This window comes from Eurosta solidaginis, chromosome 4, assembly GCF_040869045.1.
Source record: "Eurosta solidaginis isolate ZX-2024a chromosome 4, ASM4086904v1, whole genome shotgun sequence".
NCBI classification, from domain to species: Eukaryota; Metazoa; Arthropoda; class Insecta; order Diptera; family Tephritidae; genus Eurosta; species Eurosta solidaginis.
The window spans coordinates 63,515,409-63,542,934 of NC_090322.1; the positions used below are offsets into that span (position 1 = coordinate 63,515,409).

The 27,526-nt window shown below is 35.0% G+C and overlaps 1 protein-coding gene across 14 annotated transcripts in view; it reads right to left on the bottom strand.

The window, feature by feature from the left end:
* The window catches only part of Rab3-GEF (Rab3 GDP-GTP exchange factor), a 304,714-nt gene that overhangs the window by 85,771 nt on the left and 191,417 nt on the right, over nt 1-27,526 (bottom strand). For 10 of the 14 annotated variants that reach the window (XM_067781887.1, XM_067781888.1, XM_067781890.1 and 7 more), the window contains 8 exons: nt 18,203-18,536; nt 17,743-18,134; nt 15,011-15,490; nt 11,679-11,795; nt 11,127-11,390; nt 8,407-8,646; nt 8,053-8,325; nt 7,814-7,981 (listed from right to left, as the gene is read on the bottom strand). In XM_067781887.1, coding sequence (XP_067637988.1) covers nt 7,814-7,981; nt 8,053-8,325; nt 8,407-8,646; nt 11,127-11,390; nt 11,679-11,795; nt 15,011-15,490; nt 17,743-18,134; nt 18,203-18,536 — 2,268 coding nt within the window. The remainder of the gene's footprint in view (nt 1-7,813; nt 7,982-8,052; nt 8,326-8,406; nt 8,647-11,126; nt 11,391-11,678; nt 11,796-15,010; nt 15,491-17,742; nt 18,135-18,202; nt 18,537-27,526) is intronic. The other 4 variants (XM_067781899.1, XM_067781897.1, XM_067781896.1 and 1 more) reach the window with 1 other exon arrangement.

The following is a 27,526-nucleotide window of genomic DNA, read 5'->3' on the forward strand; positions in this document are numbered from 1 at the left end:
TATTTCTCCTTTAATGTATTCCTAATAATATACAAGCATATGAAAGGCCGGCGATAAAAAGTGTATTTATTTTAGGTGTCAATAGAAGCGACACTTATAAACATATCCGTGAAAGCAGGGCCGTAGAGAAAAAATCCGGGTCCCCTATAAAAAATCCACTAATACATTTTATTAATTTGAATTAATGACGTCTCATTCCTGAATCATTATTGATGGATTACATAAAAAAAAAATTTGCCACATTAACTAAATGATTTTTGGACTAAGAGCTGAAAATAAAATGAACACAGAATATTTACTATTTATGCTGTATTATTGTAATACCTATATGACACTACTTTATTTTTTTCTGTATTTTTCTTGTATTTTCTCTTATATTTTTTGTCGCACGGTTAGATAGAATATAGTTCATTAAACACAAACGAGCCAGTTTGCGTTTCGATAGGTTTTTTTTTACTTTCGGCCGTTCTTTCTTTATTTTTTCTGACAAATGAAAATTTCGTTTTTAGTTTGAAAATTTCGTGCCTAAAAACACAACTAAAATCAACTTTCTTGAGAAAAAAGTGAACCATCAGAGACCGAAATCATTTTCCCGCCTTACTTGCATTGTTTTTATTGTTAAAAATGTTAATAAAATTTAAAACATAAACAAAAACAAGTCAAACTCACTAATTTTGAGGGGAATAGTGGTCTTGTTTTCTCATGGTAGACATTTTTTTTTATTTTGAAGTTCCGATAAAGTTTCGTCCATGATACAAAAAACGGAGGTAGTTCCATTTAGTCTTACGTTAGCCACTTGACTTTTGCGGGGACTATGACAATTTCACCAAAAACAAGCTACCAGATTGAAAAATGTTACGAATTTTTCTAATTTGGATGGATTTCATATTGTGACGAATATGAGTGAACTAAGTGATACTCACATCCCTAGTCTGATGCTAAGTAAATGAAGTCACAACAACAATAAAGCTGACAGTCATTTGTATCTACATAAACGAATCAATCATTATGTCTACACATATGTACGTACACGCAGCTGAGAAGCAACGCACGTCCACATGCATATATCTGAGATACTCCCGAAAGTATGCAATGAGAAAAGCTATAAAATCTTGCAATTGTAGTTACAGCTGAGAAATTTGATAGCTGATGGCCAACTAGTAGATTCTGGAAATGGAAGCGCCTAGAAGATGCGACAAGGCAACAACAGTCGAGGCGCAATAATTCAGTTTCGATTAAGCACGCTATCTGTCGGGCAATAGTAGAATTATTTATTGTGAAGTACTTTAATAAAGGCATTTTGCATTATTAATTATTGGAGTTATTTATTCAACAGTTTAGTGATTCGAACTTAGCAGAAGGTTGCAAATAAGAGGATTTGCAGTAAATTCGTTACAATATTAACGAATACGACTAAATTACTTTCATAGGTATTAAAAAAAAAAGACAAAAATGGGCCCCATGCCTTGGAAATATTTTAATACGAAATATAAGCCTAGCAAAGTAGATTTTTAATAAGTTTTTCGAGCTCCCGAAAATTGTTTTGGTGGATCGAAGTATGGAAACCAATAGAATATAGCCTACCTAAGTGTCCGTACGTTTGCTCAGGACATTTTTACAAAACATACACGTTTGTAAATTGCTTGCTCAAAGGAGGTCCTTATAAACCGACACCGCAATTTCTTGATAAATTGGCTAAAAGCCCACATTTTTTATTTTTTTATTTATTGTATAATTCAAGCGTTGCGCTTTAGGAAGGAATTGTTAAACCATTTTCTAGGGAGAACATTACCCTGTAGCTCTGCAGGTTAGTCACTAGTTATGAGAGTGTTCTTGCCGTTGTACCAGGGGTTACATTGGGGCAACCCCGCTTATACACATTATGTGCCCTTTTAGCATTGACATAGATGTGCATACTTTGGAGGTACACTTTTTCTCAACATGCCTTGAGAAATATCCACTGTAGGGGCATGATAATAGGGCCATGCTAGAACAACAGGATTTTTCGTATTCCTCTCTAGGGGTCAAGCTGCCATAAAGATATGAGTCATTATCCACTATTTTTCAATAAAATTGCATGTTTTACTATGTTTTACAGATGACCATTGCGTTTTCATCCTCAAGGAAATTTCCATCCCGAAAAACCACAATTTGGCCTTAAACAGTAACGGTATGGCAACGCTTCTGTCAAAGCAACAAACATTATAAAACTTCAAAAATCCCCAAATACGTCAAAAAATTTTAGTGGAACTACCTTCCTTTTTGTATAATAGTTTCGTCAGTTTTTCTTGTTTGGAATTCAAAACAAAATAAAGTAGTGTCATATAGGCATAACGTAGAAATAAAATTATATTTTAACAGCTATATATTGTTTCAAATCATCTTTTCTAGTTATTTGGTAACATTATAGTACATTTCTGATAAATATAATTATGATTATAAATTTTAATTATTCATATAGAAGGTTTGGATATGAAAGAGAGACTTTTCTTGCTTTTTCGCTGCACATTTTTTTATAATATCAAAATTGAACTGTCTTGCCAAAACGGATTCAACACAAAGCGTGGCAAGTCCTGAAACTCGCTCTGCAGATGAACACGATCTATGAAAGTTTTTGATTCTTGCAAAGACACTGAAAGAACGTTCTACACTAGCTACAGTGACAGGTAGAGCGCAAAAGATACGTAAAGCAACACAAATGTGGGGAAAATTGTATACAGATTTTGAACTTATGTAGATCGCATTTAGCAATTCCTATGGTGACAGACCCTCGTCAAAATTTTCTTCGTAAATGTGTTTTAAGTGAATTATTTCGCATTCTAAGCTTTGAGAAATGTCCGACTTGTATTTTTCGGCAAATTTTGCTGCGCTCGCCCGAACCGTAGGTTCATCCATGTCTTCAAATTGCCACAAAAAGGAAAACGTTTCGCCCAAATTTCTCATAGCTGCAAATCGTTCCGTAATGCCAGTGATTACCGAATCAACTATCACCAAGAATGTATCTCATTTAAATTATCTTTAGAACGTCTTTTGGGTTTTCTCTTTCGACTGTCCGGAAGCTTTGGCCAGATGTTCAATTGAATAGCAACTGTTTTGCATTCGTTTAAAATTGTATCCCATTGGTTCCTGAACGACTTCAAATCAGCTAATAAGGCATCTAGATGTCGGACTTCAACATCTATGGTGGCGTCTCTAGCTTTGAGTACGACGTTTTTTCATTAAATTGAGGACAGCAACATACATTCGAACTTGTTAATGTACTTGAGAATGCCGGTAACATCTCCGTATGCTTGCGCAGTCAAATTTGGCTTTTGCCTAAAAAACTATGAAGAGAGCTCGGTACATTTTTTTTGAGGATGTCCCATCGTTGTGGACTGTTGCTGAAAATAGTAAAACATTTTTGTACAACCCCGAAGAAAGTAATTGCAGCCGTACAACATTTTGCAGCATCAACACCACATAAATTGAGACTGTGGGTTGCACAAGGCGAGTAATTAGCATTCGAGTTTTTGTCGATAATGTGACGTTGTGCTCCGTTGTAAGCTCCTTTCATATTGACGACAATCTTTTAATGGGATTTCATGTCTACCTAGAGTATGGGAAATTAAATCAGCGATTTCCTGACGAAAGTCAAAAACCGCTCTTGAATAGTAAAATGTGTTGCTTTCGAATTGAAATGGAGGTAGCGCAAAATGAACGTAGTCAACGTGACTAGCATCAGGCGTAGCATCAACGGTAATAGCAAAATACTTGGCTTTCTTGCGTTGATCTAATATAGTTTCCCTCACGTGTTTTGCACAAAAAACTCTGCCAAATGAAATATTTATTCTTAAATTTTAAGGAAAAGGACGTTTCAAATTATTTTTCACACTTCACTATAATATTGTAACGAATTTGCTGCAAATCCTCTTATTTGCCCTTTTGCTAGGTTCGTATCGCTAAACTGTTGAATAAATAACTCCAATATTGAATAATGGAAAAATGGCCTTTATTAAAATACTTCACAATAACACTCAAACTGTGCAACGAATAGCTTAATAACCAAACTGATAGCTTAAATGAAACTCTACTATTCAAAATAATACTGCTATTGCTCGCTAGATATCGTCTTAGTCGTAACTGCTTGACAAATCAAATCAAACTGAATTTCTTCTTACTCGCCTGCCCCGCTTTTATGGTTTACGCTGCATACTTCTAGGCTCTTCGATTTCCAGAACTTACTAGTTAGTTTCGGCTACAAAATCGCCAGCCACAACTACGTGCAAAAATTATTGCTCTCTCTTGTGACAACTCATATAAGATATATGCATGTGTTTGTGCATTGCCGCTCCGCTGCTCGTATACATACATATGTGTAGACGCAATTATTTATTCGTTTATGTAGATACATAATGATTGAATTATTGATGTGAATGTTTGTAGTTTACAGTCTCTCGCGCATACATAGGCGTATAAGTAAATGCATCTGTGTGTGACTTATTTCGGCTGCCTTATATATGTGTATACATGATTTGATTATTGACGTAAATATCGCTTAGCATCGCCTTAGTGATGGTATAGCTTAGTGATGCTAATATCCGTGACAATATTAAAACGAAATGCAGATATTCGTTACTTTTGAAATTCGGCATAAAAATTACATATGGAACAACTAAAAACTCTGCTGAATTAAAAAAAAATGTCTTAGTACCTCTAAAACGCGGGCCCCTCAAAAACCCCGGGCCTGGGGGAATCTCACCTCCCCCACTCGTCGGGCCAGCGTGAAAGTGTGGTAAAAAATAAGACGGCAGTAAAAGCTGGCCTTATCATTTTTTCCCTTAGGCTTGGTTAGGCTAAAGTGGTCGCCTCCGCTGCCCAAGCGCAGACGCACGTAGGCCATTGTCGCCCATTGTGATAGCACGAAGGAGCCTTTGTTTCCATTCTGTAGAACGTGGACCATACCCATGAAGCTGCGTTTGCTTAACGTAGCGCAGAACTTCGTTTATATTTGCAGATTCTAGCTCCGCAAGGCACCCAAAGAAGTAGAGACATTGGTACCTGGTCTTCGACAAGACGGGACAATGGCATAGATAGTGCTCTACGCTTTCTATCTTTCTTTAGGTATAATTTCGGGAAAATATCAAAATCATTTTGAGACTGCTTCGGAAGAATTTTGGGGCAGTTGATGCATCGTTTCGGGTACACCTCACGCTTTTTAAGGTATTATTTCGGGATAACTTCGGGATAATTTCAAGACTATTTCGAAACCATTTCGGGACAATTTCACTTTAGATTAATTTCGGGAACAATCCTAGGATAATTTTGTTATTATTTCAAGATCCTGTAACTGTCCTTAAATATTTCGGAATTGGTCCCGAATTAGTTTCGAAGTGGTAACAAAAACAGTCCCGAAGAGTACCTGAATGGATGCTTCAACTGCCCGAAAAATGATTTTGAAATTTTCCCGAAACTAATCCTAAAATAATTCCGAAGTGATACTGAAATTGTTCCGGATTTGTTCCGAAATATCTCGAAATGATTCTGAAGGTATCTTGTAACTGCCCCAAAATAATATCGAAGTGGTCTTTAAATGATCCTGAAGTTGTCCCAAATGATACCTAAAATAATCTGGAAGCGATCCTGAAATTGTTCCGAATGTGTTCCGATATAGTCCCGAAATTTTCACGAAAGGCTGCGAAGTAGTCCCAAAATGGTCCAAGAATATATGATACAGTTCCAGCATGATCTCTCCACGCTTAATTGAATCATCTGGTATGTCTGCTTCTGATGGAAAAAACAATAAGTCCATGTTTTATTGTATATTTCAGTGTGTTCTTGTTTTACGGGAAAATATAATAAGTCCAGATTTTACTGCCGTGTTATTTTATCGCACTTTTACGGATATGTTTATAAATTTTGCTTCCATTCACTCTTAAAATAAACATACTTATTATCTAGGGTGACCATGCGTCCTCGAAATGCGGGACATGTTCGGGGTTTTGATGAAATATCCCCCCGTACCGGATATATCCGAAATATCCCGGATTTTAAATTCGAAGTGGGACGAGCAAAACACCCGCGAATTCGAAAGTGGCTTGTTTTTCTGAGATTTTGAAAATCGTTCAGTTCTTTTTTTACATTCCAGCTCACAACGCTAACTGGGAGAGAGTGTTTTCATTACTAAATTCGCAATGGACGGACGAAATGAATCATTTCGATGTTCGAAACATGACGCGTATTATGATCGTGCAAACTTTACATGCCATGATTTTTTCGACATTTTTCAGACCCTATGAATGTCAAACTTCTAAAACAAATTGCTAGTTCACAGAAGTACGGACCGGGATACTGAAATTTAAATTTGTTTTGTACTCTGAAGATTTGACTGAAGCTATGTATCATATGTATGACTAAAGGGTAACGCAAGAAGTCTTGACTGAATATTATAATTTAAAAAATGTAAGGAAGAAGAAAATTTGGGCTGAGACAGAAAAAAGTGTACAAAGATTCAACTGAAATTTAAATTTGATTTGTACTCTGAAGATTTGACGTATATAATTTTGCCCGCACGTAGACTTCCTTAGTGGCGTAGTGAGGTTTTCTTACGCCCGGGGAAAAAGTTCGGTTCCATCGAAATATGTATTATAAAATTCACCCAAGTTCTTACAATTTCTTTCTAAGTCGTTATTATCCTTGTTTAACAAATTTCCAACGTCTAAGAGAAATTCAAATCTTAAATTATAGTAGTGTAAATCTTGTACGTATTTCTTGTTGGATACGATCCAGAACACTTTTCATAACGTGAGAAATTTCACATTCTGCGGAAAGACTAACATCTCTAGCCGATTTTCCGGGCATTTTGCGGCACACATTCTTACAGGTTGTACTATATCAATATCCCATTTTTCACAAAGAGACTTCGCTTTTTCTATTGCTTCTTCACAGATACTGTATCGAATTTTCGGAATGAACTAATGGTATGAAACTAACAAAATTTTTTAGTATAGAAAATTTTTTCCAGAAATCAGTTATAATAAAAATACAAATTATCCAGGAAGTTCTGCTTTTGGGACCGTTTGGCGCCCCTCTGTGAGCAGCGCCCGGGACAAGAGGCTCCCCTTGCCCCCCCGCCTCCCTCACTACGCCACTGGACTTCCTTACTTTTTAGGATTACATTCGGATTACGATTAGTCAATTTATCAGCCGTGCCTTAAATATATGCGTAGAACTACAACTAAAAATTTTACAAAATCAAACATTGTATATTGTCATAAATTATAAAAACTACAAATTAATAAACCGTTAATTGCAACATGTTGGGGTTAACTACCGGAAATGCTACTAAATCCTCAGCACCACAATGCATATTTGAAATACTCCTTAACTAGGCATTTCAATCATATTATTAAATCATTTTTCAGTGAAAAAATGTTATATAAATTGAGAAGGTCCTTGCTTTTATACACAAACAAATATTTCGCATGAAAAACTTTACAAATGAGTGAACTTTTCAAAATTAAATGACGCTGCTTTTGTGAACAAAAAAAAACAAAAGAAAAATAATTAAATTTAAAAAATTAGGAAAGAATAAGAAAAAGTTTTCACGTAGCTTTACAATTTAAAAATTTCACAAAAAAATGAAAACAATCAAAAAAGAGTTTGAAATAGAAGGCGTTAAAGATTTTTGGGAAATATACTTAAAATGGTTGAATACTCATAACAACTTCCCACAAATACCTAAAGACCTTTTTACACCAGAATATGCTTTTAAGTATTTTAAATTATCGACAACCAAATAGAACATTGCATATTTAATTTAAATCAGTTCACTTACCTTACTGTTGGAAAACAACAAACCAACACCTTCTAAGCACACCTGTAAAAGGCCACCCTCACCGGTGTTCATGTCTTGCACTGGAAATTCGCCACCTAACTCAGGTACATTCTTTGGTGTTCCACTGCGTTCCATTGACTCTTTTATGCAGTTGTACAATTCTCTGCACTGTAGTAATTTAATGGAGAAAACATTTAAAACATTGGAAACAGTATAATATCAACATTTCGTTGACACACCTTTCGAGTATAGAAACGATTTAGTTGTATTTGTCCACCGTTGCGACGCCAAAGGCAGAGCACTTTTGTTTTCGGCGAATATGTCATATTAACCAAACGTTCATAGAACCAACGTTCGACAATGGTGCCATCTACAGAACGTACCACAAGTCCATCGTCACGTACCTCCATAAATAAAAGTGGACCACTTGCATCTGAACCGGGATGAACGGTGAAACTCTGACGATGCAGCAATCTCGAGCCGAGTGGTTTTAGATCGATATCATTACCATTCTGTGAAATTTGTTAAAAAATAGTAGAGAAACGTAATTAAATGTGACATCAAAGGTACTACAAGCAAGCTGTGCAACTCACAAGATTATTTATTTGATCTACAACATTGTGCACTTCGGTTGAATAAACCAAACCAATGTGGCTTTTGCCTAACAAGCGTCGTATTTTGCGTCGTATCTCTTCTTTATTTACGCCAAGCATAACGAGTATGGCTGTTAGATTGTACAGCATTGTAGAGAGCAGTCGATCTTCATCATGCTCCAAACGTTTGCGCTCCTCATCGCTTAGCGACTTGTAGCGTTCCATCATTTCAATCGGACCCTGGTGATAAAAAAACATTTAAATAAATTCAAGAGGTCAGTACCACGTTCTAAAGAGCTTAGAATACACATTTTTATACACATACAATGTCTTTAATATTATAAATGTGAAAGCTTGGATATCCGGATATTTGTCTTTAAGACTCAATCACGTCAGAACGGCTTAGAGGATTTCGATGAAATTTGGCACACAGATAGATAGGATATACTGGTTATTTTTTCAGAAAAGAGGCATTCAACGCCCTAGAAAATAGTCACTTTTGTATTATTTTATCGTTATGAACGAATTTGGATGAAATCTGACACAAAGATAGAAAAAGTGTGGAAGTATCTTTAAATTGCTTCAACTCTTCCCAGGCTAATCATATTTGGTATCTGAGGTATATAGATAGACTTCATATGCCTAGGTCGATTTGACCTATTACAATGATTTTTGATTTATGGGCCATATAAACCTAGACTCAATATATTTGGAGAAAGAGACAGTGTTACTCCCCTGAGCCATCGAACTCCCCCTACAACTTTTTTCAAAACCGGCATAACTCTGGGTAATTCAGACGTCCAAACGTCAGAACTTTGCATCATAATTTTAGGAGCTTTCTAGAGACAATTTCAAAATTGTTTAGGACTTCAGATCTTCTCATGATTGTTTCGGCTCAGTACCTTGGTTGTTTTCGTAATAATATCGCTTATACCACCATTTCATGAATATTTCAGGATTATCTGCGTATACTTTCGAGATTAGTTCAAAATTTATATCGGCAGAATTGTTACGGAATATTTACGAGCTTTCGCCGGATCATTTCGAATTTGGTTTCGCAACTATTTCTTGACCATTTAGAGACTATTTTCTAAAACAGTGTTTCATAGAAGTTTTTAGTCCCACTGTTTTAAAAAATCAAGCATAAATTTCCTTCTATGGATCATTTCGGGTTTATCTCTGGACTATTTCGTGATTGTGCGCTATAATCTAAGTGGTTGTGACGCAAAATATATACCCTGTCCAACCCATTTGTCTACCTACTTGTTGCGGATTTTTTTATATGTATGTATATAAATGTATACGACTTTTCATCGGCTACAACCTGCTCGGTGAGAAAAAGCAGTGATACCTGATCCACTATTTTGAATATTTCACCTCAAACTAGCATTTTCCTATTCATTTAATATGGAGTGGTAAAAAAACTAGTTGAGAATCCTTGACAGTTTTAACAACAACCAAATGAAATCCTTCAGGCTAGGGTCGAGCTGATACCTAGCACCTGCGCGCAATGAATTTAAAGTTTAAATTTTAAATAAGTTAGCTAACTTTTCAGATGCCTCTATCGACTCTTCCAACTGATGAGCCCCGCTGCACGCTTTTAAATTTGTCTCTAAGTATTGCCTTCTTGTTGGTATTCCTTCAATACACAATTTTATACGTACATATATACTAGATGTTTCAAATACCAATTGTGTGGAATATTTTTAGGCTAGATCATTTTTTAAATTTTTTACTAATACTAATAACAAAAGAAAATTGTATAAGGCAATAGGAGCATGTCCCGCTAATTAAATACGTATGGGGTATTCCATCCCATTTCAACCAATTTTGAACCCGACCCCTTTAGAATTGGCTGAAAGTTTTTCTTCTTTTTCTAGCCTACGTAAGACGTTTTTCAAATTTTTTCATCCAACTCAAAAAAAGTTATGAATTTTTAAAAAAACACCGTTTTTGTTTTCAAAATGCTATAACTTTTTCAAAAATTGACCGTTTGGGATCTTTTTTTTTTTAAATTTGTTTTTAAATGTACTTTTCGGAAAAAAATTCAAAAAAAATGAAATTAGAAAAACTTCTGAAAAACATCTTTCGAAAGCTAGAAAAAGAAAAAAAACTTTCAGCCAATTCTAAATGGGTCGGGTTCAAAATTGGTTGAAATAGGACGGAATACCCCATATACATACCTAAATTATAACGATATAAAAGTGAGCAGCGGAAACATTGCTAATAATGCACTGTTATAAAAATTCCAACGTCACTGGTAAGGTTCTGCTGAAAGAGCTTAAAAATATTCCGCACATTTTTGATTAAAAACATATAGTAAACATATTTGCCTAATTGTGCATTAAGGAAAGCAACAAAAATGCAATATTCAGAAACAAATTACAAAGCGTGAAACGGGGCATTCGTGTGGCTCAGTGGATAGAGGCCTATCAGTATCTGCCTACCAGTATGAATTTATGTAGGTTATTTCGAGTTCAAAACTCAACAACCAAAAAGCTAGCTGATGAATTACTGAAATTCAGAAACTTGTACTAGTATCCATTCCACAAAAGAAAAATTTTGCGCAAAAGACCATTTAGGAAAAATTAAACCAAAAACTTCATAAGATCAGTAGTAACTCCATTAAATGATACCGGGGTAAGCAGTACTCAGGTCAAAAAGTACAATTTCGTAATGCTACTACTATTATCGAGCACTCTTCAATCTCTTGCACTCACCTGATCCATGCCAATCATATCACGTTCTTGACTCACTGCATCCAAGAAAGCATCTTCCCAAAATTGCATTTGATTCCACAAATTTGAACGATCTCGGCCAATTAAACCCTCAAAGAGGTATACTCTTGGACTTTCCGGTGATGGTGAAGAAGAAGTGTTGATCAAATGTCCGCCCGTATAACGAAAACCGGCGCTGAGCGTTGATTTGCCAGACCAAATATTACCAGAGCTTCGTTTTGAATCTTTCGAGGTGCACGTGGTGGTCTGGAATTTAGTTATACACGTTAGTAATAACCTCATATAGTTACGAATAGGACATGCAGGGATAAAATTGTATATGCACATATTTTTCTAGAAGGGCAAAATTAGTAAAAGAAGTCAAAAGGAAATATGACATCTTTTAGCTTATTTCATTTCAAATCAATTTCTAACATAAGGTTTTAGTAGAGTTTTCATTCGTTGCTAGTTTATACTCTTGCACAATCAAACTTAAATAAGGATGAAGTTTAAAATCATATGACATTAACATACAACAAGTATTTTTGTACTTACATTTTCATATTCAGTATCAGATACCGTTGAGCGACAACTCGCAGGCATACGGACATTCAAACTACCAGCAGGTAGTAAGTCACTAACAACAGATAGAGCACCTGTGGAACCGGCACCCTGGGAATGGATACCACAAATCAGGAGGAAATTTGTTCATTGTTCATCTAACTAACTACTACGTAACAACAAAATGTGGTATGTAGATACAATATGTAATTGATAAACTACGAACAAAGAGCAAGCCGACAAAAGTACTACAGGCAACAATAAAGTGGTGTTACGCAACAACTCTACGAGCACGGTATTTAAATGTTTTTTTTAATAATACGTATACATGTTTAATATTAGCAATTAGTTATAGAGATATTTTTATGTATGCATACATATGTATATATATTTGGCCATTCAATGTTTAATATGGTGTCCACACGGAACCTCATTCGGCCTCCAATTATGTGCTGAATTACATCAAATTCATTTGCACATTCTTTAAGAAAGTGTGTCGGATTATATTAGGACCCTATTTACATATATGATTCTTTGAAAGTTTTTAAATAAGATAATACATCTTCTGAAGATATATACGTGGATTACTGATTGAATTAAATGAATCAAGATGATATGGGCATTCATTAGACAAAATATTTTTTTCAACAGAATAATTGGATTTGAAAAGTTCTGCAAAGAAGCCGGCAATCTCTTGATGGCCACCCTATCACCCTGCGTTTAGAGTTTAAATAAATAAATAAATGTAAGGCGCGATAACCTCCGAGGGGATTTTAAGCGGAGCTTCTCTTCCAATTTGCGTCGTGCTCCTCTTAATTTTTCCTGCAAACTAGCCGGACGGGACCTACATGTTTTATGCCGATTCCGAACGGCATCTGCGAAGCAGATGAGTTTTCACTGAAAGCAGAAATACACTCGGAGGCCTTGAAAACACTGCTGAGGGGTGACCCCGCTTAGAAAAATGTTCTTCTAATTGAAAAAAACTTGTTTTTAAAATTTCGATTTTGCTTTGCCCGGGGCGAGCACAAAGCGTTTTCGGTGTGGATGGCGAAACACGCTACCATCACAACACGGCAGCCGCCGCCGTAAAATGCCTTCGGATTGCAAGTTATATTTCTTTTCATTTTGCTTATATAAACTTTGTAGCACATTTCGTACAATAACATAAATAAATACTTATAGCGTTGAATTGATTACTGTATGTAACGGGAATGTAAAACCGTCTTATTTAACAAGTTTAAAGACCGATTATTTTTATTTTCTTAAATTTTCAGCACTTTAGTGAACCATACTTCGCTTGAATTTACACCAACCTGCTTAGATACGTATTCTTCCGAAACGCTTTGCTCCACGTCATCACTGTATATTGGTACAACTATTCGAGAGATATCACGGTTAAATTTTTTGAAGTTGGCATTCCCAAACCCAAAGCGATAACTGGAGTTATTATTTTGAGGGAGTGGTACGCATCTTCAGGTCCAATATTGGGATCGATTCGACTAATGGAATATTTAGAGATATCATCAGCAAAGATTTGAGCTAATACTTTTCCAAATATATTATAAAGGATATTGTTAATCTCTGGCAGGCAAAGTTCGACTTTGACGAAACCGGTACAATATTTAGGTGAGAGATGAACCATGCGTGCGGTTTTGCGGCAGATTGAACTCACCCAAGACAATAGTCGAAACGGAAGGCTTTAGCATCGAATTAATAGTTTTTAGCAAGGAATGTGATGTACATATGAGCCGTTTATTTTGAAAGTGGCATAAGTCATTTCCAACTCATGGTCTTAAATGCATTGTTATTTTTGAACGAATGCATATATAGATGGTTCTACAATTATAAAATAATAATAAGAATTGCATCTTTTGGATATTGGACTCTAACAAACTGGAGGCGAGGAGAGATACAAACAAATTATCATTGAACCTAAACGACATGAAATGACTTATGCCACTTTGAAAATAAACAGCTCACGGATAGTTCAAATATAACTTTTTTCTAACTGACTGCGTATGCAAGAACTCAGTTGTATCAACGAAGGATAGCTTAACCTTTTCAGATGGTATTTAGGAGTGTACAGCAAGAAGAGTGTACTTCTGGGATGAAAGAGCTCATTAAGGCACTGAACCATGATTTTCAGCGACCCATTTTAATAGCTTTTTTTTTAGCCGTAAAAGTCCGGGTAAAAAAATTGTACGAGATGAAAGTGCATGCGATCTCGGGGATATCCATAGCATTTTTATGACGACTTATGATTAGGTAAAGTAAGAAAATAAAAGGCTAATACCAATTTTTATTTTTTAAGGGCAGAATAAAAGTCCGGTCCCATAACTAGGTAGGAAGAAAAATTAAAATTGGTTGAAACAATATCGTTTCGACTTTAAATGAGACTTTTGTAGATTCAGAGCCATCTGAAGTAGTTTCGCCTTAACTTTGCAAAACTAATTCAACGAAGCTTAAAGTGAAGAGATAGTTTCCTGATGTATATTGAAACTTTTCGTCATCCCTTGTTAAATTCGGTTTGGAGACATCATCAGTGTCATTTTTTGTTCTCCCCTCTATTTTCCCTATTATGTAGGCTGGTAAATGTACATATGTCCCACATAATTTTATCTAATGAGATATGAGAGACTCAAGCTTTATTTTTGTTTAAAATCAACGTGTAACAGCCGTTAGGTCACTCACACCGAAACACAACTCCACTTTAATATCCCTAGGTAAGTAATCATGCTCTAGCGTAGCAAAAAGCTTAATAGCATGGTACTCTATAAATACTCAAAAAAACTTTATCAGAACATGAAAAAGGGAATGATTTTTCGCCAAATAACATGTTTTCTGGCCCGCTGTTATTCATGGCGGAACTATACCAGGTGGCAGCACGGGACAGCTGATTAGTACTTTTTAATTTGATTTGATACATCAACTTCCGACGCAATACGATATTGACATTAGTCCATCGAATTTCAAAACAAAACAAAAAAACAACAAAGTACATGGAATTTTTATTTATGGTTGCAGGTATGTCACCATGCTGCCACCTTTTATGGTTCCGCCATGGTGTTATTCAACCACGTATTGAAAACGATAAAAATCAATATCTCCAACGTTTCGTAAAAATTATAAAATATAAAATTTTCTCACACATTAGACGGGCTTCGGTGTTTTCAGAAAACCTTCATTGTTTTGAGGAAGAAATTCTTATGACAAAAAACCATCCCCATTTTTTTAATAAATGTTTGTTGAGTGTCATAACAAAAAGGTTGCTGTATGCAAGTCCAAACACACAATCACATGCACACATATATCAACAAATAACTTACATCTGAGTCGAATGAAGTCAATTTGCTTAAAAAAGCTGTACGCTTTTGCGCCAACATATCCTTAAACATCTCTGTTGTCGATTGGCCATCTTGACTTTCAGCCGATGACATACGTCGCGCTGTTGCCGAGTTTGCCGCAGCTGATGGACCAGCACGATCAGTTTGTGAAGAACTCTTGCGCGATTCTTGTGGCGAAGCCCATTCGCTGCCCAATCCGGAATGGGAATCCATCGGACTGGATGGAGAGCGTAAATTCTCACGACTACCCATAGGGCTTGCGACATGACTGGAAAGTAAACTAGAAGACATTTCTGTCGTTTCATGAAACTCTTTACTCCAATAGTGCGTATGTGCAATTTCCATCATTTGAAATATCGAAGCCATACCACCGAGACCAAAGTTTGAATAAGTAACTTCGAAACCAACTGTGACGGCCAGCAAACATTTTAACATTCCCTTCCAAACGGGCTTCGGAATACACTGTAAAAAATAATACCATAAATTAAATGAAAGGCAAGAGCGTAAACTCAGCTATGCGTAAACGATGATATCATTACCTTAATTTGCAATGGCTCTAACCAACAAATTAAATACTTTTACATCATTGTATGCAGATTTGCTTTTTAAAAGTGGCATAATACCGTTGTTATTGGAACTAAAAGTGATGATTAGAACCTCTGTAAATTAAGGTAATGGCATGTGAAATTGGTTACACCTACGATAACGATGCTGTAATCGGTTATTTAGTATTTAGAGTAATTTTTTTAACTAATTAAATTTTTAAGGTGTAAACATTTTTGCTCACGGATTGAGGTATCCTGAATGTAAGCGCAAATTATAAAGTGTACGCGTGGGCGTAGTCTTTTTAAGTGGTATGCTATGTGGGTGATATCTGTCGAATGTACATAAATGCAGGCGTAGTGTGTGGTTTACGTAAATGTATATTTAGTCACTGCACTAAAGCATGATGTGGGAACAATGATAAGGGTGAAATCAGAAAGCAAATCAAGGCAAGGCTGGGAAAAGCAAGGAAAAGAAAGAATAGGAAAAGAAAAAAGGAACGAAAAGAAAGAACAAGAAAGAGAAATATCGAACAAGAAAAAAGAAAAGACAAGACACGAAAGGGAGGAAAAGAAAAGAAAAGCAAAGAAAAGAAAGGGAAAGGAAATGAAAGGAAAGGAATGGAGATAAAATAAAAGGAAAAGAGGAAAGAAAAGGAAGGGGAAAGAAAGGAAAAGAGGAAAGAAAAGGAAGGGGAAAGAAAGAAAGGAAATAAAGAAATTAAACTCTAACCCGGAACTAGATTGAACCAAAATCTAGACCGGAATCGAACATGAACCCGGAACCGTATTGGTATCGGGATCGGAACCAAACCCGAAAAGAGAACTATACCCGAAACCGGACCCGAAATCATTTATTATTTTTTAACGGTTTGTTATCGATAAAAAAGTTTATCAATAAGTTACTGATATTATGAATACGAGCTATCGGCTTGTTATCGACATTTTATCGTGTTATTGTCATATTGATTTGCTGTCGAAAAGGTTTCAATTTATCATTGAAAAACGATGAATTCGTTACAGGAAAGTTATCGATTTGATTTCAAAATCGAACAAAGGGTCAGCGCATACGCGCCTTGGCAACCACGTTATTGTTGGCAACCATAATTTCGAAATAGTAAAAGACTTCGTTTATTTGGGATCCAGAATTAATACTAACAACAACATCAGCTCTGAAATCCAGCGAAGATAGGCAATTGCAAAAATAAAATCCTTTCTTGGCAACAAAAATCATGCTCTACAAGTCAGTTATCGTAACCGTCCTGCTATATGGTGCAGAAGCATGGATCATGACAACATCAGATGAAGCGGCTCTGGGAGTGTTAGAGGGACACGTTCTTCGAAAGATTTATGGACCTCTACGCGTTGGCGATGTCGAGTGCCGAAGGAGATTTAATGATGAGCCCCACGAGTTTTAAGCAGACATCAACGTAGTCCAGCGAACTAAAACTGACCAGCTATGCTGGCGAATGCGAATGAAAGTTGACGCTCCGGCTAAGAAAGTATTTTTACCGCAACCCGCCTATGGAAGAGGAAGATGGTGGCCCCCATTCGCTGGAAAGACCAATTGGCTCTAGTTGGCAGAGCCAAGAAGCGACTGACGCGCCGTTTAAACGGTTAAGACTTAATTGTAAGTTAACAATTTGCTATCTAAACCCTCCTGTTCGTTATGAAAGAGATACTGATAAATCCTATCAACAAAATTGATGATTCATATGTAATCCGGCTATACTAAGCCGGTAAGAAACCAATAAGAAAACCTCGGTGATAGTAATAAAAAGAGCGCGCCGATGTCAGTCTTACCGTCAGCTTGAATTTTCAAGTATATTGCGAAAAACCCGTTAGATATCTTACTAGTTTTCGAGTTTTTAGAAATTTTCTTGATATTTTGAGGATACACTCACTAAAATTAACCCGAATTCGAGCTCATAACTCCAAAAAATATGACGGTTTGTGAGTTGGGTTAAAAATAGAGACCCTTTATTTTTTGGGTCCCAGTGGTATGATTATTTTAATAGCGATTTAAAATTTATTTTATAAAATTATAAAAATTAAATGCAGTAATCGCAGGTTCTCGATTATTCAAATGCGATTATGATTACAGTAATCGTAACAGTTTGGTAATAGTAATCCTAATCGTTTAGCTCTGATTGCGAGTAACTACTAACTCACCACATCATCAATATGATCATCAGGCATAATTTTTTTATCCAAAGTCTTATTAAGTTTACCAAGTACTAATGTGCGATAAGATTCATCTTCCATTAGTTTTTTAAAACGATTCATCTTCAACCAACCAACACCCTCGCCGGCCAGTACTTGTGTTATTATATCATTTAGGAATGTTTGATTTTCTGAATTACTATGTGAACGTTCTTGATTTTGTTGGCGTGTAATATCTTCCTGACTTTTTCCAGGTCCAGAGTGTTTGATGAGTGGGGTGCGTTCTACTAGACCTTTGCGACTTGGAAATGGATCGAAATTGACGCCCGCCTTCGACTTTTGCTGCGCACCACTACCACTTTGATGTGAGTGCGACTGCTGTTGTTGCTTTTGTTGGTTTTCTAAGGAAACGTACACAAGATGTTTGGTGATTATACTTAATTATAACTAACATTTTGAATATACTCACTTTTACCACCAAACATGCCGGAAAACATAGTAGACGTCGACGAGGCGATCCCATTGAAATCAGTGCCTATCGATGTAAAGAAATTTCCACCGGATCCTTGCATTTGTTTGTTTGTGGCGATTTGCTGTCCTGTCGTCTGATCGTATTCTTCCACCTTTATAATGCCCTTCTTCGTAGCAGCTTCTTTGGCAGTTTTTGTCAAATCACCAATTGTGGACTTGCTAACATAAGTTAGATCATCGAAAGTGTGTTTACTGACGCCAGCCGCTTGCTTGGAAACTTCCAAAGCTTGTTTGGATGCCTCACCTGCTGCTTTTTTTGCATGCAGGGTAAACTGTTGAATGAAATAGTATGAAAATTATACGCACTCAAGAAATAATGAAGGGTCCATTATCGAATGTTGAGTAGAATAACACAGTATGTTGACCGCTGCACAGTGGCGCCTCTGCCGTTAAAGCATGGCAAAAACCAAAAAAATTATGAAAGCGTTCGCTAAATCTAATACATGTTTCTAATAGAGAATTTTCCTGGGATCAAGAATATGCAACCTTTTTTCACAGAAAATTATAGTTTACCAGGTAGAGCCGCTCAAAGTTGACCAATTTTCAACATTGGGAAAAATTTGAAATTTTTCTTCTTCGTTGTATTTAAAATGGTTTTATGAGTAAAGAGGGCGGGCGGTTGTCGTTTTCTTGTATAGCTATTAAAGATAATTTAATTTAGGATTGAAACAAAAAAAAATGGTTTTTTTTTGGTAAAAGTTGGCGGATATACCTGTTTTTCGAAATGCCAATTTTTAGGCCCTTTTTAAAACTTTGATCGAAAAAATAAAAAATGTTAAAATATGTGCTCCGTCAAATTAACAGTAGTTATTTGTGAAATATTCAGTTGCCTAAATTCATAAAGTCTACCTGCATCCAGCTGCAACTTCACTTTTTAACATCAAATAAAGTTAAACAGCCTTGGGCATAAATACGCGCCTGAGTAGGTATATATGATTCAGTACGGCCGTAAGGTCATTTTTGTTATTGGAACTTGTTAACAACATACGTTTTTTTAGTTACGAATTGTATACCTGAAATTAATTTTAATAATTTGAGTAGGTATATAAAGCTATCCATCATAAAATGCACATTATCATTCGTCTTTTGGAGATTAAGGAACTAAGTATTCTGTTTACTTAAATAAAGTGAATAGTATTTTTAAATATAGTTCACAGTTTAATATTTAGTCAGATACACTCGAAGCCAATTCTAATATTTATCTAGAAAAATTTAAACTATTTGCGGTGTTTAAATCTACATAGTCAAGACGGGACTTCGTTGAGGCTATTATGAGAGAATTAGCGAGTGAAACTAGCATTAAAGAAAAGGAAGGCCTGGAAGAAAAATTGGTTTACAATACATTATGATAGAAAGAAAATGAAAGGACGTCTATCGTAACAATTCAAAATTTCTAAGTAATCATGAAAAGTGGTTAGCTGACAAAACTTTTTTGGACGAAGAAACGCCTAGCACGTCAACCAATCCAACTAGAGGAAGACCAACAAAACCCATAGAAGCAGTCTGATACCACAAAAGCTTTGGTCACGACTCATCTTTCAGAAGCACTGGCTGTTAGATATATAAAAAAGACGAAGAAAACGTGAAGTCTCATATAACAGAAGGAGTTGCGGTAGCAAGTCCAGTGTGACTGATGAGGATCAAAAACAGCATTCCCACACCACCAAATGCGCTACCTAGGAAATACACTCCCAAAGAAGCTTTGGCGCTCTTTATAGATCTCGGTTTAACGAAGGAAAAATATATTATATTGCGTAAGTCATTACTGCAACGTAATGCCGATATTTTACCTGGATACAAAAAAATTATTCAAGCCAAGAAAGAAGCAGTTCCTCTAAGTCCCAAAATAACCGAAGTATCAGCTGAAATTGAGCTACAAAACCTAATGGATCATACGTCTACACGATTCCTTCAAAGTCTTACTGAAGAAAAGTTGAAATCACTGCCAAAGGAGCTAGCCTTGATAACTAAGTAGGGCTGTGATGGATCATCAGGACAAAGCGCAAATAAACAAAGAATAAATGTAGACGATGACCCAATTACAGATAGTAATATGTTTATGGCTTCTATTGTTCCATTACGACTAAAAGATAAAGCTTCAGAATATAGGAAAAATCCGGGTCCGTCATCAACTATATTGTGCCGCCCGATATTATTTAAATACGAGAAGGAGTTTTCGGAACTCATAAAAGCTACAGTGAGTGATATAAAAAATCAAATTGCCAAATTAGAACCAACAATAATTGAAATTAAAGAGGGGAATGATAATACAATACAGCATGATTTTCTTCTAACAATGGTCGATGGAAAAGTTTTGAACTTAATAACAAATACGACATCTACAATGAAATGTCCAATTTGTAAGAAGAGCCAAAAGGACTTTGAAAATCTTGATGATTCAATAACTGACGAACTAAATTATGAGTATGGAATATCTCCTTTGCATGCTAGGATAACACGTATGGAATTTGTTTTGAAGCTGGCTTATACACTACCACAACAAGGAGAAGTTTTCGACGACAATACAACATGTAAGGAGAAACAAAACAGGAGAAAAAATAATAATTCAGGATGCATTCTATAAAGAGATTGACCTTAGAGTTGACTGTCCAAAGTATGGATACGGAAATACAAATGATGGTAACTCCTCAAGAAGATTTTTTTGTAAACGATGAAGTGACTGCTCGCATAACAGGAGTTGATAGAGATATTGTGAAAAGATTGGGAGTAATTTTAAATATTTTAAACTGCCATGAACCAGTTAATGGACCCAAATTTGGAGAATATGTATCTAAAACTACAGAGATGCTGCATCAAAAGTATCCTGAGAAGAAACTTACACCAACGGTACATAAAATTTTAGCACATGGAAAAGATTTAAAAGAGTACCAGTGCTTACCATTATGAAAATTGTCTGAAGAAACTCAAGAATCTAAGAACAAGGACTACAAAAGACATAGATGTATGAACACCTGCAAAGTATCACGAGTTAGACAAAACGAAGACCTTTTCAGCATGTTAGCTATCTCTTCTGATCCAGTCATATCATCTATGAGGTATGTAAGAACACAAACAGATCTTACAGATGCGTATAGCTCAGAAATGGTTGCTTTGTTAGATATATGTTCCAGTGACAATGACTATGTTAAGATAAAATAAGTTTCTCATTTCTTATCACAACAATGAAAAACAGATTTACTAATCAATTTTGTTACTTTATTGAAAAATAAGATATCTATGTACAAGTTAATTTTTTATTTCGAAAAAAAAAAGAAATAATTAATTTAGTAATTTATAAATATATACTATTTATACTATATTTATACTATATTTCTCTAAAGTTTACCAAATTTATTTTAAAGCTTAGGCATTTCGCATTCAGACAAGTATTAAATTTTTATAGAAATCAATACGTCTATCGAGTTTGGTACAAATTGGTAAAGCGGTTACTAACATCAAACTTTTTAGCATAAATGGGCAAAATTCGTTGGCTGTTTAATCTTGAGCTCAAATAAAATTTCATTGAACCACTTTCAATAACTTTTAGTTATTAATAAAATACATATTTGGCTTGTAAATTTAAAAAAAAAACATGTAAAATTTTACGATGAATTTTGAAGCACCTTGTTATTGTGTCACCAAAAACGGAAATTTGAGTTTTATAAGAGTATTGCCATTTAAAAGAAACAATACGTCTATCGATTTTGGTAGTCATTGAGTACGTGACTACTTAGATACAACTTTTTATCATAAGTGGGAAGTGCCACGCTATCTTATCAAAATCATTAGTTTATCTTGTTTAATGCTTAAATACGTCATTATAAGACAAATCTCATTTTATTTTTTTTATTTTTTACTAAATTTTTAATACAAGTTAATAGCCTTGAATATTGTAAATTGTTAGATTTATTGAGCTAAAAGGCTTCAAGATGAATAAAACTTATTTTTTTGTTTATATTCATTTATAATTTATTTGGTCGATATTTAAACTTCAATCTGAAGTCATCATCAGGACTGGGAACAAAACAAAACAATAATAATAATTAATTTGATATATACTTAAGTACATATTCAAAACAAAGTCACCACTTACACATATGGATATGTATGATCGACTGATTGGAGGAATCACAGAAAAATAACAAATAAGGTAAAAATGCAAAGAGATTAAAAAATAAACCATTTGGAAAAATATCGTAAGTATAAACAATTTTCATGAACCACAAGTATAAACAAAAATACAATAACAACATGACTTAGTTTAACAATTATGTGTGTGTGCATGTTCCCCTGCTTGGATTGTTGTGCTGCTAACAAATGACCGCCTTATGATGTTGTTGTTTCAAAACCAAATTCCTGAAGCTTGTGCACAATTTTCTGTGTCGATTTTAAAGTTCATTCTTTGTTCATTAGGGGTGTTCAAAATATGTAGCATTTCTAAAGCGAATCGTTTATTATAATGTTTTTCATTCTCTAGAATGGCTACGTTTTCAAAGTCAGGGTAGTGTCCTGTGGCCTTGCAATGGGAAGTTAAAGCCGTCTTGTTGTTCGAAGCATTATTCCTTAGTTTTATATTGGACCTATGAGCGGAAATCCTTGTCTTGAGTTTGAGTTTTGTTGTCCCAACATATACTTTGTCGCATACGTAGGACCCGTCACCATTGCACGGGATTCTGTAAACAACATCAGATTTCTCCTGACTTGGAATTTTGTCCTTCGTTTTGCTGAAAATGGTTTTCAACGTGTTATTGTACGTGAACGCCAACTGATACTTTCTTTGTCGAACATATCGGATCTCCTAATCCTTTCCGATACTCCTGGAATATAAGCCATAGATTTGTATATTTTAGTCTTTATCCTTTTTCACCGGTTCTTTGGCGCTCGTTAATTGATGATTTAGGATTAACTTGTTGATCAAGTTCATAGGAAAATCATTATTTTCCAAAGTTTTCTTGATTTTCCCAATGTTCTTATTGTGAAACATCTTGTCACTAATTGTCAGAACTCTTCTTATATAATCATAGTACAGGTTTAAAAGTATGATATGTATGAGAAGCAAACAATTCCTTTCTCTTTCTAACACACTGCCGTTTGACACTTCGCTCAGTGTCAAACTAGTGTGGAACTCAGTGGAACCTGCGTGGAACATGCGTTTGACACTGAACGAAGTGTCAAAATTACCGGGGTTGCTTTCGTGGAAAGCGACGCAGGGAAACAAAAAAAGGAGCGGAATATCAGATATGGGTTGCCGTGATGGTAAATTTTTTTGAACGAATTTAGTATGAAAATGTATTGCACCTATATGCGTCCTACAGAAAATTATACAATTCAAGATTGGGGTATCTGAGGACGCGTAGTTATTCGAGCATTAAGAATACAAACACGAGTGCTAAGTTTTTGTACCCGTTCAAAAGTTTTCCGCGAAAAACAGTTTGAAACCAAGGTCCACTGCTATAACCCGTCCAAAAATGTGGAAAGAGAAATGAAAAGACGCGTTTTGTCCTGTTATCAAAAGTTCAAAAGCGAAAAAGTATTCGAATTATTGGGAGCGAGGCAAAAAGGCGTATATTAATACCTCCCCCGATGGTTTTGGTCGTATTTTAGCAATCGTCCCCGTTAATAAATGTTGAGTAAACGAACCTGTAACCGACTCTTTATTTGATTTTATTTTATCTGTTTTACCCTGCGTTATAAATTGACAATCTAAATTTGAATCAAACTGCATTTTTATATATTATGTTTTCTATGCCACCCTGCAACATTTTGCCTTAACATTCTCGAACAACTACTTGAAAGAATGTGAAAAATTGTATCAAAGAAATGTTGGTGGAAAAATAATAGCAAATAAGTAAGTTACATTACTTGGAAACTGTCTTTTGTTAATTTGCATTATTTAATACAGATAAAAACTCCCCTCCACATATTATACGTACTTTACTGGGTCTTTTATTTTCAATACTTGGACATAAAACGGAGTTCTGTTATACTTGCATTGAATTCCCAACAATAAAGTATCACAATTTGTTAATTAAAATATTCCAAAACATATGGATTTTAAAAAGAGATGTAATTAAGTGCTCATTTGAAAGTAAATAAGGATATTTCTTTGTAATTTTACAATAAAAATTTCACACAGTTTTCGCTAGTAGCTACTACACTTTTCTTGGACCTAAGAAGTACAACAGTGCCAAATAGCATCCACACAAAAACGAACAAGAACAAGCATTTTATCAGGTGAGCGTGACTGTGTATGTGCGCCCTGCTACATATCCTACTTGTAGACCTGTACTATGTATATAATTATTCGCAGTGTTCAAGATAGTTCTGCGTTGGTGTTTGGAATGATAATTTATCAGTCTTCAGGACGCCATAGGTTTTTTATATCAATCCATGTATAATTTATTATTATTTCTAATTATAAGTGTGTCGAGGAAAGCAAGTCTATTATCATTTTCTACCTCCATAGTAAATCGAATTGTTTTATAATATTTGTTGAGCAATTGAAGCATGTTATCTAACTCCTCTGCTTTAGCGATTGCAAATATGTCGTCTACATATTTTGTTAACAGACGTGACTTGGTTGTTGATTCTTCCTCGAACTTAGTTAACAACTCCTGCAGAACTATATCCGGTATGACTGGGGAGGTTGGTGATCCCATTGGCATACCTGATCGTTGCTCGTAGATTTTGCCATTATACTTAAAATAACGGTTTTCTTTCACACAAAATTTTACTATATTAAGGAATAGCTCTTTTGTTAACAAAGTGTGCTCTTTAATATCACCCCACTTCGAAGAGAAAATATCAATAGCTGTATCTACGGGAATACTGGGGAACAAGGACACCACGTCGAACGACACTAAACTCTGATCATCGTATATATGTGTAAATTTAATTTTATCTTTAAACTCCGTGGCATCTTTGACGTTGTATTTTGAACATTTTGTAACATTTTTTAGTATACCGGCAACATATTTAAACAGCTGACTTTGAAAACGAAGCCATTCTAGAGAATGAAAAACATTATAATAAACGATTCACTTTAGAAATGCTACATATTTTGAATACCCCTAATGAACAAAGAATGAACTTTAAAATCGACACAGAAAATTGTGCACAAGCTTACAGGAATTTGGTTTTGAAACAACAACATCATAAGGCGGTCAATCCAAACAGGGGAACATGCACACACACATAATTGTTAAACTAAGTCATGTTCTTATGTATGTTGTTATTAGGGGGACTCATGTAACCGTATAAATGCCTTATAAAGTGTGTAAACGTATAAATTTATCTAGTTTACGCACGAGCTGTCAAATTTTGTATGAAAAATCATTTACACAATTTGTATAAATTTACGCGCACATTTCATTGTGTAAACGCGGTAAACTCAAAGGAATGCAACCTTGCAGACATTGCAGACGGCATTTTCATCAAAAATATCCAACATCAGCAAGTAAAGGCGTTTTAGTTTTGATTTTTCACTTAATCTTGGTATTTTTTAATTTGTATAACAATCAAAAACATTTTTTTGGAAATAATACAGCTGAAAAACAATCAAGTTTATCAAGAGTATTACTAGGTGCGTTCATATAACCGCGTGTGTAAATGGATATAATTTTACACCTTATAAGTTTATATGCTATCATGAGTCCCCCTATTGTATTTTTTGTTTATACTTGCGGTTCATGAAAATTGTTTATACTTACGGGATTTTTCCAAATTGTTTAATTTTTTAATCTCTTTGCATTTTTACCTTAATTGTTATTTTTCTGTGATTCCTCCAATCAGTCGATCATACATAAATTATAAATGAATATAAACAAAAAAATAAGCTTTATTCATCTTGAAGCCTTTTAGCTCAATAAATCTAACAATTTTTTACTAAAAACATTTTGTTTTTGCATTTTTCTAAACATCTTCGAGTTTGACGAATCTTTTTGAAGCACCCTGTATATGTGACATTCTGAGCTTTCACACAATAAAACTTCAAATAATTAGCTTTCATTTGCATTTTAAATTTTTAAAATATCTTCATTGGTTCAAAAGTTATGATTTTTGCAAAGAAAAAACTCAAAAGGCGCCACTGTGCGCCGTTTGAAAACCCCGCTATCTCACAAAAAGTTTAATAAACAACCTATTTCAAAATTTATTTCAAAAACGCCCTCTCTCGGAATTTTTTTCATAAAATCCCCAGCTTATGTCAAAATTTATTGAATTTGATGCGTTTTTGAATAAAATTTTGAGATAGGGAATTATTCAAATGTTTTCCGAGATAGAGCATTTTCAAGACGGTAACCGATATAGGGTGATATTCCACGCAGCAGTCGATATAAAAATACACTTATTATAATTGATAAAAAAATCGATTAAATTAAGTCGAAAAAAATGAAACTAATCTACTTTAACTAAGAATGAGGTGCGTTGGTATATGTGTATGTAGGTATGTTTCTTTATAATATTTAAGCGAGTTTTGTGCGGGATTCAGTGTAAGTTAAGCGGTATTAAATATTATTCTAACTACCATAACAAAACACAGGGCTATTAATCTTATATAAGGGGGGTTGAATAAAATAATCTGTAGGCTTTGTTAGAATAAAAGGTGGTGCAAACACATCGCACACCTAGATTAATAGGGTACTAAGTAAGTCAAAAATCTGAAATTTTAAAGTTATACATACTGCATACTTTTTAATATCACATATAACTAACACGAATTGGGATATGATACTGTAACGAATTCTGAGGATTTCTGATAATTATGCACAGACTGCTAACGTTCGAGACGCTGAACTGTCGAATAAATAACTCCAATATTCAGTATTGCCAAATGGTCTTTATTTAGACTTCTTTGGGAGTACTACTTTGCAATTATACTTCACAACTAATAGCGTGTTTAAATTAAAACTGATTAGTTATTCCTCAGTTTGTGCTGCTCTTATACTCTCTGTTACCTCGTTCGCATATTTCTTCTAAGGTCTAGACTTTTCACGAACATGGAACAGTTGTATCGCATACTTGGTTATTTAGCTATATGCGTATGTACGTGTGAGTAACAACTTCTGCTCTTAGCTGATGACTACATGTGTGTATGTGAGATATCTCTTGACTTCGCGCTGCTGGTTATGTGTATGGAATATTCTTCGTGGCCTTGTACATAAGTGTGACTGCTTGCTGTTTTTGTTGTTGTGATTATTTACTAACAGCATAGCGATGTCAACATTCGCCACAATACGATATCATATCGATAGTTTTGACATCG